The sequence below is a fragment of the Lynx rufus genome, unplaced genomic scaffold (genome assembly GCF_022079265.1).
Source record: "Lynx rufus isolate CCGP_SWC_20201006 ecotype Redwood Valley unplaced genomic scaffold, mLynRuf1.p SCAF_3, whole genome shotgun sequence".
NCBI classification, from domain to species: Eukaryota; Metazoa; Chordata; class Mammalia; order Carnivora; family Felidae; genus Lynx; species Lynx rufus.
In genome coordinates, this window is record NW_025814845.1 from 179,884,151 (window position 1) to 179,903,255 (window position 19,105).

A 19,105-nucleotide genomic window follows, 5' to 3' on the forward strand; every position below is an offset into this window, starting at 1 on the left:
AATTTTGTTCAAGGTCACACCTGTGGCAGATCCAGGATAGGGATTCCACTCAGGCATTTTGATTGAAATGTGTCTTTCAGTGTCTTTGTTTTATAGATTAGGAAACTGAGACCCAAATGATTGAATTGACCAAGATTAACAACTAGCTTGTTAATATCTATTCAGTTCATCAGCACTAGAAACCTAGACCCTTGACTCTAAGTTCAGTGTACTTTTCATCACACTAGCTTCCTTCTCCGGCAACAAACTGTTGGTCCATACTAGCCAATTACTGCCAAAATATTTCAGTGTATAACAGGACCCTGTAATGATTATTCAAAACCAACACAGTTTTGAGATATTGAAAGAGCAGAATGACTGATGTCATTTTCCCAAGAATTTCGGAAAAAGTTAAGTGAAATGAGATTCCTTTAATCTACTGACCTATACTATATTTAGCTTAATTTCCGTTTTCTTTTCTGAAATGGTTAGATAAGAGGTATTAGAACCATTGTATTAAAACATACTAATTTTTCTTTTTTTTAAATTTTTTTAACGTTTTTATTATTGACAGAGAGACACAGAGCGTGAGCAGGGGAGGGGTAGAGAGAGGGGGAGACACAGAATCGGAAGCAGGCTCCAGGCTCGGAGCTGTCAGCACAGAGCCCGATGCAGGGCTCAAACTCACCAACCATGAGATCATGACCTGAGCTGAAGTCAATCGCTTAACCTACTGAGCCACTCAGGCACCCCTTAATTTTTATTTTCAAGTATGTTGCTTGGAATTAAGATGAGTCCTATTCATATATATTATTTATTTATATTATGCTATGCAAAATTCAAATCATCTAATTTTTCTTCTGAATAAAGTGGCCTTTAAGTAAGTGATATCAAGGTAATGAACTTCCTGATACAGTAATTTTTATGAACCAGTCTTTAATTTTGGTTTATATAAAGTGTTCAATGGACTGGACAAGTGAAGAATATTTATATTCATGGTTTGCTAAAACATTTGATCTCTATAGAAAAACTCTACAGAGTAGAGTAGATCTCTGTAGATATGTATCCAGTATCTGAGACCATGCTGATTTTCTTCTTGAGTAGCATTCTATAAATGCATTGTGCTTATAAATATGTTTAATATATATTCAGGATGAAATTACCATTCGTTACTAATATTTCCCTTATCAGAATTAGTAAAAAATCAGAAAAGGAAGTGATGTAAATTAATACCATGCTAAAGCTGCAAAGAAACATTACTTGATGTTTCTTCTTTGAGAGGATCTTGAAAGTATGTGCATTAAATACAATATTTTAAGACCAGTTTAAAAATCATGCACCTTAGCTCATTTTTAATTGGATTAAGTCATTACTTTGGGTGGCACCATAAATGAAACATAACTATTTTCTTGGAGGGAGGAAGGGGGAGAAGGAGTGGGTGAGGGAAAGAGAATCCCAAACAGGCTCCTTGCCCAGTGTGGGGAAGGGGGTGTTGCTCATTCCCACACCCATGAGATCACTACTTGAGCTGAAGTCAAGGGTCTGAGGCTCAACCAACTGAGTCACCCAGGCACCCCATGAAAGATAACTATTTCTAAGGTCAATGCATAAGACCTTTGGAATGTTGATTTGTGCTTTTATTTTTGTGTTTGCTTTTATGGCTTTTAGTGTGTGCTAGTAATCTCTGTTTTACTTTGGTAGACAAATTGTGTTCTCACAATTAAATGTGTAAGTCATGAAAATATAGTTTTTTGGGCTTTTGGTTTTCTGTTTTATTATGCTGGGTCTTCATTGCCTCGTTGATACCTGGTATGTAATAATTGCTCAGTAAAAATTTATCAAATGAATTCTCCTTCATTGAATCCTGAGGTCTTTTGTAGTATCTGGGTTTGAAGTGATTTTAACGACTAAAGAGATGGATAAAAGTCATATGTTAGTACAGGTTCCTGAATATCATCTTTTTAAATGATCAGTTCAACATACTGAATTTTCCTATAAAAATAAAAAGATTTCTGAATGGTATTTAGGCATGTTTGTCTAATGTTTAAAAGATTCAATTACTTTGGAATAAAGACCTTAAAATGATTTGTCCTTGATTATATTTGATTATGTACTGTAAAGAAAGCCAGATGCTATGCAGGTTACTTACCTTGACGTTATCTTATTTAATTTTTAGGCCTATATTTTGGGAAATGTCTTCCTATTCCTATTAAAGATGTGAAGTTCAGTAATTTATTCAGGATAACATAGCTAGCAAGTAGCAGATTCAAGACTGTCCCTAAGCCTTTACTCTGTCCTGCCTCATGTATACAAGAAGTAAGCCTGCAAGTATTATAGGTCTGATATAGTGAAGTAAGTCTCTAAGGACCAACAGTAGATTTTCTAAATCTAGCTGTATTTTTTAATTAGGTAGAAGTATGTAGATTCTTTGGCATTGTGATTAGAAGTGGAAAATAGATTACATGATATATTTTTCTCACACATTTAAGAAAGAATTGAACGGTTCTGAATGGGATAATGATATAGATGCTTGTTAGTTTTCGCAGGATTAATCTGGCTGGCAAACAGATTATAGGGTAGAGGCAGGGAGAAGAAAGAAACTGTTGCAATAATCTAGATGAGAGATGGTGTCTGCTTAGACCAGACAATAAGTCCTGGGCTTAATCTTTGGGAGCTTTTGCCAATGCTTCATGGAAGTAGTTACAAGTGGTTGAATTTGGAATGGATTTTGAAAGTAAAGTCAATGGTATTTTCTGAATGATTGAAGATAGAGGAAGAGAGGGAGGAGAAAAGAATGAACTAAGATGATTCCAAGTTTTGGCCGAAACAACTGGGAAAATCATGTTGCTGATTCTGGGATAGATAGGGAAGCACATCAATTTTTGTTTGGACCATTTTAAGTTTTGGGCTTCCAAGTGGAATATATTAGTGAAAACTATCAGACTACCAAGTGAAGATGGCTATGTACAAGAGCAATGTAAAAGTCTGACGTACTGAGCCGGAGATATCAATGTGGGCATCATCAGTATAAAAATGGTAATTATTAAGGCATTGGGTTGAATAAGAACACTAGGGAAGGTTGAGTATAGAGAACAGACCACAGTCTATGGAGCTCTGAGATTCTCCCAAGTTTAGTTCAGATAATGAGATGGAAGAACCAAGGAGCATGAGGAAGTGGAGCCAGTGAACTAGAAAAATCAAAAGCGGCATCCTAGATGCAAAAATTTTCAACAAAATATTAGCAAACTAAATTCAACCATACATTAAAAGGATCACTTACCACAATCAAGTGGGATTTATCCCAGGATGCAAGGTGCAGCTCAATGTTCAAAAATCAATCAGTGTGAAACACCAGATTTCCAATAGGAAGAATGAGAAGTACATAATTATCTCAATTGATGGAAGAAAGCATTTGACAAAGTAAACATCTGTTCATGATAAAAACTCTCAACCAAGTGGGTTTAGAGGGAACATACGTCAGTGAGTGTCATATATGGAAAAACCACAGCTGACATCATACTTGGTGAAAAACTGAAAGCTTTTCCTCTAAATACAGGAACAAGAGAGAGATGTACAATGTCAGCACTTTTATTCAGCGTAGTAGTGGGAATCCTAGCCACAGTAGTCAGACAAGAAAAAGAAATAAAAGGCAACCAAATTGGTAAGGAAAAAGAAAACCGTCACTATTTGCAAATAACATGATAGTATGTATAAAATATCATAAAGACTTTGCCAAAAAAAACCCCAAAAAACAAAACTACTGGAACTGATAAGTGAAATCAGTACAGTTGCAAGATACAAAATCAGTATGCAGAACTCTGCTGATTTTCTATACACTAGTAACAAACTAGTAGGAAGAGAAATTAGGAAGCAATCCCATTTACAGTTGCACCAAAAAAGAATAAAATACTGGGGCACCTGGGTGGCTCAGTCGGCTAAGCATCCAACTTTGGCTCAGGTCATGATCTCGCAATCTGTGAGTTCGAGCCCCGTGTCGGGCTCTGTGCTGAGGGCTCAGAGCCTGGAGCCTGCTTCGGATTCTGTGTCTCCCTCTCTCTGACCCTCCCCCGTTCATGCTCTCTCTCTCTCCCTCTCTCTCTCTCTCTGTGAAAGATAAATAAACTTAAAAAAAGAATAAAATACCTGGGAATAAACTTAACTAAGGAGGCAAAAGACTAGTACTGCAAAAATTATAAAACACTAATGAAAGAAATTGAAGACACAAACAAATGGAAAAATATACCATGTCCATGGATTGGAAGAATCAATATAATTACAATGTCTGTACTACCCAAAGCAATGTACACCTTTAATGCAATCCTTATCAAAATACCAACAGTACTTTTCACAGAAATAGAAAAATAATGCTAACAAAAATCCCTGAATAGTCGAAAGCAAAGTTGATAAAGAGCAAAGCTGGATCACAAGCCCACATTCCAAAATATACTATAAACCTGTAGCAATGAAAACAGTATGGTACTGGCACAAAAATATATATGCTGATCAATGGAACACAATAGAGAGCCCAGAAATAAACCCACAATTTCATGGTCAATTAATCTATGACAAAGGAGGCAAGAATCTCCAATGGGAAAAAAGACAGTCTCTTTGACATGATGTTGGGAAAAATGGACAGATACATGCAAAAGAATGAAAGTGGACCACTTTTGTACTGTGGACCAAAAAAAAAAAAAAAAATGGATTAAGGACCTAAATGTGAGATCTGATACTGTAAAAATCCTAGAGGAAAGCAGAGGCAGTAATTTCTCTGACTTCAGCCATAGCATCATTTTTCTAGATATGTCTCCCGGGGCAAGGGAAACAAAAGCAAAAATAAACTATTGGGACTTAATCAAAATGAAAACCTTCTGTAAGGAAGGGAAACAACAAAACTAAAACACAGCCTACAGAATGGGAGAAGATATTTGCATATGATATATTCATTAAAGGGTGTGTATCCAAAGTATATAAAATAACTTACACAACTCAACACCCAATAAACAGAGAATCCAGTTAAAAAATGGGCAGAAGACATGAACAGACATTTTTCCAAAGAAGACATCCAGACGGCCAGACACATGAAAAGGTGCTCAGTATCACTCATCACTATTTGAAATGCAAATCAAAAGTACAATGACATATCACCTGTACCTGTCAGAATGACTAAAATCAACAACACTGGAAACAAGTGTTGGCAAGAATGTGGAGAAAAAGAATCCCTCTTACACTGTTGGTGGGAATGCAAAGTGGTGCAGCCACTGTGGAAAAACAGTATGGATGTTTCTCAAAAAATACAAAAATAGAATTACCATATGATACAGTAATTCCTCTACTGAGTATTTACCCGAACAATACAAAAACACTAAGGGGCACCTGGGTGACTCAGTTAAGTGTCTGACTCTTGATTTCGGCTCAGGTTATGATCTCACAGTTGGGAGATAGAGCCCCATGTCAGGCTCTGCTCTGAGAGCACGTAGCCTGTTTGGGATTCTCTCACTCTCTCGCTCTCTCTTTCTCTGCCCTTCCCTTGCTCACATACTCTCCCTCAAAATGAATCAACTTAAAAAAATACAAAAACACTAATTTGAAAAGATGTTTGCTCCCCTGGGTTTATTGCATCATTATTTACAATAGCCCTATTATGGAAGCAGCCCAAGTGCCCATCAAAAGATGAAATTATAAAGAAGAGGTGGTATAGATACACAGTGGAATATTACTCAGCTATAAAATGAATGAAATCTTGCCATTTGCAACAACATGGATGGATCTAGAGAGTATGACGCTGGGCAAATAAGCCTGCCGGAAAAATACAAGTACCCTATGATTTCACTCAAAACAAGCAAACAAAGGAAAAAAGAGACAAGCCAAAAGACTCTTAAATACAGAGAACAAACCAATGGTTATCACATGGGAGATGGATGGGAAGATGTGTGACATTGCTAAAGGTGATTAAGAATACACATCATGATGAAGGGAAAAAAAGGTTAAGATGGTAAATTTTATGTTGTATGTTTTTACCACAATAAAAACAGTTGGAATAAAAATGTATTTCTGTTGATGGAAAAAAGAAAACAAAGTAGACATGGTGTACGTATGTATACACACAGAGACATGCCCATATACACAATAGTTGATTAGTACTCAACCATAAAAAATCATGAGATTTTGCCATGTGCAACTACATGGATGGACCTATAAAGTATTACGCTAATTGTAATATGTCAGGGAAGACATATACCTCAAGATTTCACCTATGTGGAATCAGAAACGAAAACAGATTCCTAAATCCAGAGAACAAACAGATTGAGGTGGGGAGGGAGGGGATGAAATAGGTAAGAGAATTAAGGGTTACAAACTCTCAGTTACAAAATAAATAAGTCATGGAAATGAAAAGTACAGCATGAGCAGTAGAGTCAACGATATTGTAATAATGTTGTATGGTGACAGATGATGACTACACTTTGGTGAACTTTGAGTAATGTGCAGAATTGTCAAAGGTGTTGTGCACCAGTGACTAATGTAACATATGTCTCAGTTATACTTCAATTTGTAAAAACAGTGGCATCTTAGAGGTCAAGAAAATTTTACAAAAAAAACCAAAAGCCATCACATGTAGCAGATTCTTCAGATAAAGTCAAGTAAGTCTGAGTTATGACCATAGGATTTGAAATGTGGAAGGGTATTGATGACTTTCACCAGAGAAGATTCTTTCTTTAACACAAATATTTTGAAACCACTCATCCAGAAAATATCTTACGTTCTTGCTTCTCTAAATTTGTTATTCTTACGTAGGCAAACTACTTGGAGGTTGTTCTATAAATTTGAGCATATTATTCTTTATTGTTGTATTCAGATATTTCAGTCAGTTATATAAATGTTCATTTTATTTATTGTAATGGTCAAGAGTTAATTATGTGACTGCCAGATAAAGCTTTTATAAAATGTTTCCCTTGATTTTCTTTTAATCAGTTATTGTATACCAGAAAAGACATGGACCTTGGAGGTCATTAGACCCAGGTTTAGGTCTATATTCCACCAATTAATAGTTGTACGATCTTAAGCCAATTAATTTCTGTAAATCTCAGTTTTCTCCTTTGGAAGATGACAGGATAATACTCATTTTATGTGGCTGCTAATAAGATACAATGTGATAACATACAAAACATGTCTAACAAATGTCCAACAAGAATACATGCGCCGGATCTGAAATCAAAGACACTTAACATCAAATCCCAGAGTTTACATCTAGTAGATGTGAAAACTTGGGCACATTTCTCACTTCTCTTAAGCCTTAGTTACCTTGTCTGTAAAATGGCTGTACTAAAAATACCTCTTTTGTAGGATTATTAGAATTAAATAAGCTGTTGTATTTAAAAGTTTTAAGTGTCTTATACAAAGTAAGTGTTTGATAGATGGTAGCTATTGTTATTAGTACTCGCTGGGGTTGTATTTATTATCCTCACAGTTACAATTAAATAATAAAGTCTCTGTTTCTCAGTTTTGAGGGTCTGAGTTTCTAATCAGACTTTAAGTGATGCCAGACATAGCTTATGGTGTTTGTTTTGCTACCTGTTTTTTTTTTTTTCATAATTTCACTGTTGTCACTCACTAGTAATGTTAAAACCCTTTAATAATTAGCTGGCAGCTAAGTTAATGATTTTCACAGCTATGCTTGTCTCCATATAAGTACATTTAAAGAATAGAGTCAGCAGAGAACATTTATGTAATAGGATTTGTGAATGAAACAAATGGTTCTCTTTTAGTCAGTTTGCTTGATGCTGTGCTTAAAGAACACACCTAAACATACCTTCAGATAAGACAGCTGTCCTATGAATTACTGAGATTAGACACGGGAACAAAGACAGTTTAGATCAGAGTAGAAAGGACAGCCTTTAATGAAAATACGAGGGCACAATTTATGACAAAACACAGAAGACTTTATACACTTCAAAAAGATCACAAATTATCTAATTGAGTTCCTGATTTTACAGATGAAGGATTATTCAATTTCTGAGAAATTTGGTGACATGACTCATACGAAGTCCAAGGAGGAATAATTTTCTGTTACTCTTTATGAGAGCATACTCATATATGCTTTCAACTGTATTTATCAAAAATAAAAACAAAAGATTTTGAGAGGGCCAGCGTGGTCCTCGGAAATGATAGTTCTGCTTCAAATGTGTTGTGAAATTGAGGACATTAAGTTAGATTATACATGTTATTTTTTTCTTCAATTATTTTTTGATAATCAGAAAACCTAGAAAAGGATTTATATTTAAAGCAAATGCAGTTAATTTTCATGAGATTAACAGCAAAAATAATGGAAGTCAGTGTTTTCAGCAGTAAAATATCCTAGATGGAGATTTGTGTCATATTTTTTGTAATTGACTGATATCAACTGATAATCATTCTTACTAGGTATAGAAAACTGTACATTTCTCGGTGTGGCAAAAATTTTAATAATTTCATTTTGAAAAAAAGCCAGTTTGAATGCTCTAATGGACTGAATGCTAATATAAAGCTATTTTCTTATTTTAAAACTCTGATAATGTGGAAAAGAGTGATTTAATGTTTGATAAGTCATTTTTTTTGCTTAAAGATAAACTTAATTGCTTTGATTTGTATCTTACAGCTTAACAGTAACTGTGGAATAACCATTACATTGTAATCATGTGTTTGTGGTAAACCTTTTAACAAGTTCTATTAAATTTACTTTTGATAATTAAGTTGCTTTCTACAAATAACAGTAATAACTGTAAACAAATGAATATGTTGGGTGATAACTATTTTATTCAAAAGAATTATATATAGAAGATTAATTCGATTTTTTCATTATTTCCCTTCCTGGTATAAAACTACAAATTACAAAAAAAAAAAAAAAAAAAAAAGGTACAAAAGACCTGCTTGTCTCTAGGTTGTAATTTTTGCTTCTTTGTCTTCTTTTATAGAGCTACATTCATGGAAGCAGCCAGGCTCAGTTCGTGGCAGAGTCACACATTATTCTGGTACTAAGTATCCTTTAAAATACTGATGGATTGAAAAGGGCAAAACCAAAGTTGCATGCTATCAAAGTGACTTTTTTTTTTTCCCCTGACATTAATCCAGATTTTTAAAAGACATTAAATTTTAAACTTTGTTAGTTTCCAGTTCCTAGGTTAATTATTTCCAATTACATAATTTTGTTTTTATTCTCAGTCCTTAACAGATTTATAATTGTTTTTTTACTAACTATTGAAATTACAGAGTATAGCTTTTGCTCTGCATTGGTTATCTCTGGTTAAAGTCTTGTGGAGTTTTGTGTGGTTTTACCTTAGAGGATCCTAAGGGGGGAAAAAAAAAAGTATCCTACAATATAAAAAGCAGACTTTGAAAACATTATCTTAGTACTGGTTCCCTTAAACATTATGGTAAGTCAGAGGAGGGAGATTTAAGATGGTTGGATGTCTTTTTTGGAACATACCAGACTAAATGTTATGAATAAGATAAGAGAGTGCAATTAATGGTTTGGGGGTAAAGGGTAGGAAGATAGAATAGGAAAGAGATAAGGTAAAAGTGTCCAAATAAAAACAAACTCTGAATACTCTTAGAATGGAATAAAGTCACTCTTTAGGTAAACAACTATTTCTTGGGGAACACTGATGTTTGTGTGTCTTGTGAAATATTTGAAGCTTAATTTTACGTTTTTTTTTCTTAAGTTTATTTATTTTGAGAGAGAGAGCATGAGCTAGGGAGGGCAGCAAGGGAGAATCCCAAGCAGGCTCCACATTGTCAGTGCAGAGCCTGATAAGGGGCTCGATCACATGAACCGTGAGACCATGACCTGAACCAAAATCAAGAGTCAGACCCTTAACTGACTTAAGCACCCAGGCGCCCCTTAAATTTATAATGTTGAAAATAGTGAGTCATTATCAGGATTTAAAGGGTGACTGTAGTATTGTTTATACATTTGATTACTTTCCTGGTTACTAAGATTCATACTCAACTGCAGTAGTCTAGACCAAATTTTCAGTATTTTATATAGTCAGAGCTATTTAAGCTTCTAAGGAATCTTCGAACTTATCTAGGCCAAACCTCATTTTAAAAGTAGGAAAACTAATACCCATAAAGTTTACTTGGCTTGCTTTAGATTAGAGGAAAACTAGGATTAGAAATCACTTTTCTTTTTAATGATCTGTTGGTTAAGTTTTATATATGTTATTATGGTCTGTGGCATAGGATTTCATAAGTAAATATCAGTCATGCCATCTTGAAGTTTTTGTTTTTTTTTTCAAAAAATTTTTTTTCAACGTTTTTTATTTATTTTTGGGACAGAGAGAGACAGAGCATGAACGGGGGAGGGGCAGAGAGAGAGGGAGACACAGAATCGGAAACAGGCTCCAGGCTCCAGGCTCCGAGCCATCAGCCCAGAGCCTGACGCGGGGCTCGAACTCACGGACCGCGAGATCGTGACCTGGCTGAAGTCGGATGCTTAACCGACTGCGCCACCCAGGCGCCCCTTGAAGTTTTTGTTTTTAATCTGGAAGGAAATGACTAATATCATTAATGTCTGTGTATTATTATACCAGTACGCTTTTTAATTCACCAGCAAATATAGATTTACTACCTTCGGTTTATTTAAGCAATCTATTTTATTTGCATAATATGTGCTGGACAGTGTATCAGGTATTGGTATATACTGAGTCTTATATTGATTAAAGTGAAGGAAAGGGGTGGGAAGTGCTTATGGCACATCCGATTCTCAAGAAGCTCTCAAAATCCTCATTTATAGAATCAGGATTATTGAAGTAACCACATGGCACTTCTGTGTGAAGTAAAGGAGATAGCACACAAAAAGCATCTGGTCCTCCATAAAGGCTATTGTGTTTATTTTCCCATCAGTTCTACATTTTTACCTTTCCCCCTTTCCACATGCTTGTGTGGATATGTGGAATTGTGCAGATCTAGAGCCCATTTCTTGCTTGCATTTATTTAGCCGTGTGCTTTTTAAGAAGCTACTATTACGAACATGTTTTTTGCTGTAGTTTGTCTCATAGACTAGAATCCGAAATATCTAGATTTGAAGTCACATTCTCAAGTTCCGTGATCTGAATCATTAAGTGCCAGCTTCTCTTTTCTGACTTTATTATGGGAAGAGATTCATACTTTCCGCACATCAGAGGGGCCTTGCGTGAGAAAATGAAGTATTTCCAAATCTGTTTGTTGGAAAATAAGGGAAGGCCATCTTTACTCTTTACTTCTCTGTTATATACGTGTATTTATGAAGCAAAATACATTTGTGTTAAAGCACATTGATAGGAAACAAATTGTTTATTGCAGGTAACATTTTAGCTTTTATTTATTGTAGGCTTTTTTTCCTAACCTGTTTCCTTCCTTGATGTGGCATTTTAGTAGTGTACTTCCTTCAAAGCAGCTAGTCTATTAAACACATCAGGAGTACGTAGCAAAGAGCTGTGTTGAGACCATCACTGTGTGGCAGGAATCTCCCAGGTTTCATTTCATGGCTCATTGACATCAAGCATGCAAAGAACTTTCACAAGCAGTATGAAGTCTTCCATAGAGATTTTTAACAGCAATACATAAAAGAGTTAAGAGCACTTATTCTCTTTATGCTACCAAAAATTACTTGTTTTATTTCCCCTGATTTTTTGTTTGCTTTACAGATACCTGTCAAAGAGAAAAGTTGTTTTATTTTTTTTTTTAAATTTTTTTTTTTCAACGTTTATTTTTATTTTTGGGACAGAGAGAGACAGAGCATGAACGGGGGAGGGGCAGAGAGAGAGGGAGACACAGAATCGGAAACAGGCTCCAGGCTCTGAGCCATCAGCCCAGAGCCCGACGCGGGGCTCGAACTCCCGGACCGCGAGATCGTGACCTGGCTGAAGTCGGACGCTTAACCGACTGCGCCACCCAGGCGCCCCGAGAAAAGTTGTTTTAAAATGGTCGGCTCATTAAAATTGTTGGTGAAAGTCAAGAAGTAGCCAAGTAATAATTTCTGATTTTATTTTCACTTGGCAGAGTCTACTGATATTTTTTCCAACTTATCATGTATTTTTTTCCTTTATATGAAAAAAATGTAAATTCCAGATGGTCACTTTTTGTTTATCTGGAGAGAATATGCCTGTTTTTTGGTTTTTCTCCTTCTCATTTAGTAAGCCAGATTACTAGCTGCAATTGCTATATGCAAAATTTGTTGAAAAAACCCTAAGAACAGATGGAGTCATTTGACTTCATAGGTTATAGATTCATATTTACTAAGAATAAGGTTTTTCTCTCTATTAGTAGTGTTTTATTTTTTCAGTACCTGTTTGGGGGCGGGGGAAGAACAACAGTTCTAAGTTCTTAAGAGAGAACTATATAAAAAAGGAGTAAGAAATATTTGACATTTTTTTAATTAAAAAAAATTGTTTTTAATGTTTTTTTAATTTTAATTTTGATTGAGAGAGACAGAATACGAGTGGGGCAGGGGAAGAGAAAGAGGGAGACACAGAATCCAAAGCAGGCTCCAGGCTCTGAGCTGTGAGCACAGAACCCAAGGTGGGGCTCGAACCCACGGACCATGAGATCATGACCTGAGCCGAAGTTGGATACTTAACTGACTGAGCCACCCAGGTGCCTTGGCATTTTAATACAGAATATGGGAACTAGGAATAATTTATATAATCCTTACATTTTTCCCAGTAAAAATTTGTTTTTATTTATTTTTTAATTCGGTTATATTTCAACACCTAATGCAAATGTAAGATATTCACTGCTTACAAGAAGGTAGACTGATAGAAAATTAATTGTAATCCAGTGTGACAAATGTTCTGATCATTTCTTGGAAGCAGCAAAAGAAGAAGGAGCCACTCAATGCCTAGAGAACTTGAACTGACTTTTCAGTTGGTTTTGATACAATAGAAAAAGGAGTTTGCCAGACCGAGAATGAGTGAGAATATTCCAGTGGAAGGTCCAGCAGGCACAAAAACATAAAATGTGAGAGAATATTCACAAGTGCTGAAGACAAGATCGATGAAAGGTTACTTGGGATGGATAATGAAAATCTTCCCAGCCCTTGCTAAGAAATTGGAATCTTGCCTGAGTCCACCAGGCTGTGGTCTATGTGTGCTTTTGGCTACAGAAAGCCTGACTTCTAGAGTTGGCTTTTACTTTATTTCAACTCTGATCTGTCCCTTAGCTCTCCACATCCTTCAAGCTCTACAGTGTTAAGATGATGACATGAGATAAGTATCAGTTGGAAGAAAAGGGCTAATATCAAAGGCAAAGGGCACAGTAGAACAATTTTAACATAAAAATACATATATTCTAAAGAAGATCACATTTGCTTTTCCGATGAGAAATACATTTGTTTTCTATATATTATGAATATTATTTGACTTTGCATTTGTTTTCGATCTGTGATAGCAAATGTTTTAGAATGTCATTTCCAAGGAAAAACATACTACATAAAAAAATTAATGGTGGATGAAAATTGAAGATAATTTCAGATTTAGATTTGAGTCTTCTATAACTTGCTAACATTTTTTTCAACATCTGTTCTCATTTATCTTTAAACTGACAATCCTCATTCTCTTCCAAGGAGCAACAGTAAACTTAACATCATGTATAACTGAGAATGGATTATAAGATAGTGCAAATGTATTTGTTACTCATTCGGTAGCATAACTCAGTGCCTCTGGGTGCTGTACATAATTTATACAAACAGCTTCTGTTTTATGTGGGATTATGTCAATATTTTGATTTCTTAAGCAGTAAGAAGGTGATTGACAGATTCAACAGAGAAACTCAAGTGTGCATAGTAGTTTAAGTATGCATTGCTATGACATTACTCAATACAAATGTGCAAAGTAATACATGAGGTAGACTAGATGTGTGTGTGTGTAGGCAGACATTAGCAATCTCAGAATAGAAAAAGTTTCAGAAACATGGTTTATCCACTAAATAGTTCCATCTCTTACTGTAACATTGGGATTCTTCAATAAGACACAGCCAAAATGGCTACACCCACAGTTTAATGGCAGAAAATCAGCTGTTATTTCAGAGTTAGACAGAGAGCCATAGAATCTATCAGATTTGAAGGGGCTTTGATTTGTCATTCAGCCTTCTACTCAAGGAAGGAAGCCCTACACATCACGTCTCACCGAAAATCGTCAAACCTTTTCCTCTTTCTAAAAATTAATACCCTACCTAAAAATTACGTTACAAGTGTGACTTTTTTCCAAAGGGTAAGTATTATGTAGGTTCTTTTTTTACCCAAACTGTTTTTAAATTGATATATTAGAATGGAAGTTAAATAATTCTCAACACTCAGAGGCCTCAACTTAAAAAGGTATGGTTAAAAAAAGAGAGGGAAAGTTGGCTAGTGTAAAGCCATTTCAGTTGAAGTCATACTTCATTACAACTATCAAATGTAAAGTAGGTTCGCAGCTTATTTTTTGGTAAAGCCTAGAAAACTTAAGTTTGCAGGAAACGTTCTGACCCTACTGCTTTGTAACAGAATATTTTACCTCACAGTTAAAGACAACCATATATTTAGTCCCTCCTTTGCTTTAAAATCCTACTTTGGGGTTATATGCAAGTATATACTAAGTTATTGCATTTATTTTCAAGTATGAATAAAACTAACTTCCTCTCAGATATTACAGTTTACAGTATTTTTGGTAGCAACAGTTGACAAACTAGGACCAATGAGGGTCAAATCCAGTCTATCTACTATTTTTGTAAATAAAGTTTTATTGGAACACAGACACACCTATTCATTTATGTATTGTCTATGATTACTTTGCACTACAACAGCAGAGTTGAGTAGTAGCCATAACGTGATACAGCTTGCACAGACCAAAGTATCTACAGTTGAACCTTGAACAATATGAGTGTGAGGGGTGCCGACCCCCCACACAGTTGAAAATCCACACAATACTTTTTACTCCTCAAAAATTTAACTATTAATAGCTTTCTGTTGATTAGAAGCCTTACTGATAACATAAACAATCAACACATATTTTGTTATATTACATACTCTAATCTTACAAATAAAGTAAGCCAGAGTAAAGAAAATATTAAGAAAATCATAAAGAGAAAGCACATTTACAGTACTGTACTGTAGTAACAAAAAAAATTATATAAGTGGACCCTAACAGTGCAAACCTATGTTTTTCAAGGGTCAACTGTACTTTCTGGGCCTTTTCAGGAAAATCTTTGTAAACTGCTCTATAGGATGTGTTAATTAAAAAAGAAAAAAAACCAACAACCTTATTACCTCAAGAGAGTTGTTACTGACTTTATTATCTTTCCCTGCCTTTCTAGCTGTTTTGTTCCTTTTCTCTTGTTGTTTTCATCTAACCCTGTGATCTCATCCTACCCAATTTCTTTTTTGCTTTTTTGACTTGTGCTGTCACTTACTAGTTTTTTGGCTTTGCGTAAGTTATCCAGACCTTGCTCAGCATCGTTTTCCTCATTGGTAAACTGAAGAGGGTATCTGTGTCTTAGAGTTGTTTGGCAATGGGTGAGAGAGATAATGAACAAAAATTTACTGCCTTTTGGGGGCTAACATTGTAGTGGCAGGAGAAAAAGTTATTAAAAAAAATGAATGCAAAATTTCTTTCAAAAACAGTGTTACAGAAGAAAAGCAGAAAAAAGCAAGCAGAGAGGTTGGAGGAGGCTTTTCTAATAATTTGTCATTTGAGCAGAAACTCAAAGCGATGTGACTGAATGGGCCTAATTGGGAGAAGAGCATTAAGCAGGGGAATAGGAAGTACAAAGATGCAAAGGCAGAGAGTTTTCAGTCTTGTTGGAAAAATAGCGAGTGGGACAAGAATAAGAGCAAACAAAAGCAGACAAGTACAAGCAGCGGATCGGGGTACAAATCATGTATGGCCTAGAGGCCATTTTGAAACCTACTGTTTATTTTATTCAGAGTGACATGGAAAGCTATTAAATTGTTCTGAACAGAAGAGTGGCATTACTGATTTAAAGCTATCAAGAAAGAGAACATTTTTAAGAACTTAAGGGCAGGAATTTCATGAGGCAGACACAACAACCAAAATTCACAGGAAAAGATGAAAAATTTTGCCACATTAAAATGACAACCCTCTGCCTAACAAAGCAACTTGACATCAGCATCATGGCACTCTGAGTTGTTCCTTTCGTGTTTTTTGATTTACAACTAATTGGAGGTCTATAACCAGACAAAAGTACCTCTGTTCAGTATGTCAGGATGACCCTCACAGATCCAAAGGAGTCTGTGAGCCTGCCCCAGACCCATTTGTAGCCATCGGAAAAGATAATCTGGAGAGTGCGAAACTGGTACACTGACCAGAGATTGAGTATTTTGGGCCCAACCAGCTTGATGGGAGAAACTGGCAAGCCATCAAAACAGAGCAGAGAAGAGTTTGGGAGCAGAGAAAAAAGGAAAACACACCATGGTGCCCTTCCTGAGGGCAACACTGCCACCTGCTGGGCTTTGCAGGGGGTGGGGGGCAGAGCATGCAGCAGCTACTTCTCTGGGCAGAGGAGGTGAGAAAGGAAAGTGGTGAGGGACAGATGGCCTGGTAGCAGTTGGAGGAACCCATTTCTCCAGCAATACCCACCTCTCTGAGACGGGACCCCCCATGACTCGGGGGAGGAAGAAGAAAGGGAGAGAGGGAGACAAGAACATCAGAGGGCCCTGAAGGAAAGTGTTTTTTGCTATAGGCTCCAGGATTTCAACACAAGGTCTGCCCATGGACCTCTGGGATTTCCCCACTAGAGGATCCTCTTACTGGCCCAAGGCCACTCCCAAAGCCCCAGGTGCTAAGACCACCCCTACCCCCACTTTGCCACCAGCCTTTTTTTGAACCCCAGTTTTTTTTATAGGCCTGCTCCCAAGGGCTCCAATAAGAAAACCCAAAACCTTGTGCTATAACACCACCTTCTGGGACACAAGAAAAGTTTCTCATTGCCAGCGTGTTGAACTTTATAACAAAGTAAACAAGAAGGGTGTGTGCCACTTCAAATGGGAGAGCAGAGGCACACTTCATTAGCCACTGGAAAATCACAGTAATGTAGTGTCACACAAAGGATCATTCTCCCCCAGTGGAACTGCAAGGCATGTAATATTGTAGTCTAACTGATTAAAGAATTCAAAATTTCCTCATGAGAAATGAAGACATTTAATTAGCTACAAGAAAACTTAGGCAATTCAATGGACTCTGGAATAAAATTAATTAACAGAAGGAGTCGTATTTTTTTGTTTTTAAACCAAAGAGATTTAAATTATAAAAACAGAATGAAACAAGTTCTGGAGCTCAAGAACTTAAAAAGATGAGTATGTAGAAAGCATAAAGATTAGGACACACCAGACAGAAGAAAGAATAAGCAAGTTGGGGGATAGGAATTTAGAAATGACTCAGTTGGAAGGCGAGAGAACTAATATTTTTAAGAAGTTAAGAAACCCTACAAGAGTTGTTATTCTGTCAGACAAGCAAGTATCAGAATGGTTGGTATATCAGGAGAAGAGAGTGGGGAGGGAGCAGAGTTTATTTTAAAGTGGTAATAGCACAGAGCTTCCTAAACTTGGGAAAGAAACTAGACGTAAGTCTATTAAGTTAAGGGAACGTCTTACTATCTCAGTGTAAAAAGATCTTTTCCAAGAAACTGTTCAAAATCAGGGAAAAAAAAGGAAAGTAACCTAGAAAGGAACTTCCTATTAGGATATCAATGGATTTCTCAGCAGAAACTCTAGAGACCAGGAGAGAGTAGAATGACATATTCAAAAATTGAAAGGTAAAAATTGCCAGCTAAAAATACTTTATCTGGCACAGTAACCCTTTAGATATGAACAATAAATAAAGGCTTTCCCAAACAAAAGTTGAAGGATCTCAACACCACCAGACCTATCTTACAAATAATGCTGAAAGTTGTTTTTCAAGCTGAAATGAAAAAGTGCTATTTGGACACATGCATAAAAAATGAAAGTCTATAAAACTCTGATAAAGGTGGCAGAATTTAAAAACTGTAATTCTATATTAGTATATTAACCCCTTAATTATAATATGAAGGTTAAAGGAAAGAGCACTAAATAATTATAGCTACTGTAACTTGCTGATGAATTCACAGTGTAAACATTTTGTGACATTAGAAATATAAAAGGTGAGGAGTAAAACAGAACCTTTATAGGTCAATGAATATAGTCTTTTTTTTCCCCTGCTGATAGCAATTTATTTGAGATATCTAAGCCTCATGGTAACCACAAGTAAAAAAATCTAAAGACACGAGACAAAATAAAGGAGGTGGGGGTATGAGGGAGACTGAATAAATCACCATGGAAAACCACAAATTCACAAAGATACAAACAATGGAGACAGAACAACCAGAAGACAAAAGATAAGATGGCAGTAGTAAGTCCTTATATATCACTTACCATATTAAATGTAATTGGATTGAAATAACCAATAAAAAGACACAGACTAGCTGAATGATTTTTTTTTTTTAAAGCAAGACCCAAATATACGCTGCCTGTAGGAGGCTCATTTCAACTCTAAACACACACAAGGGCTCAATATCAAGAGACAGAGAAGGATATTCTAAGCAAGTATAAACCAAAAGAAAGTGGGATTAGCCATACTTAGATTGGGCAAAATAGACTTCAAGCCAAAATGTTAACAAGAGACAAAGTAGGTCATTATATAATGATAAAAGTGTCGATACATCAAGAAGACATAACGAATGTTATGAATGTTACCCAACATCAGAGTGCCAAGATATATTCAGTAAATACTAACAGATCTGAAGAAAGAAATAGAACAAAATGCAGTAATAGGGAATTTCAGTAACCCACTGTCAGCAATGAATAGATCATCCAAATAGGTAATCAACATGTTGGGATTGAACGACACTTTAGAACGAACGTAACAGACATATATAGGATATTCCATCCAACAGCCTAATATTCTCTTGAGAGAGAGGCTGTATGCACAAGTGGAGGAGGGGCAGAAAGGGAGGAGCAGAATCCCAAGCAGGCTCCACACTCACCACAGAGCCCTATGTGGGGCTTGATTTCACAACTGTGAGATCATGACCTGAGCCAAAATCAAGAGTTGGACACTTAACCAACTGAGCCATCCAGGCACTCCTGTAGAATTTGTTTTTT

At 36.0% G+C, this 19,105-nt stretch overlaps 1 protein-coding gene across 1 annotated transcript in view; it reads left to right on the forward strand.

Annotated features, from left to right (window-relative positions):
* TUSC3 (tumor suppressor candidate 3) overlaps positions 1-19,105 on the forward strand; it is a 591,066-nt gene that overhangs the window by 506,541 nt on the left and 65,420 nt on the right. Inside the window, exon 7 of the mRNA XM_047092210.1 lies at positions 8,928-8,991. Coding sequence (XP_046948166.1) covers positions 8,928-8,991 — 64 coding nt within the window. The remainder of the gene's footprint in view (positions 1-8,927; positions 8,992-19,105) is intronic.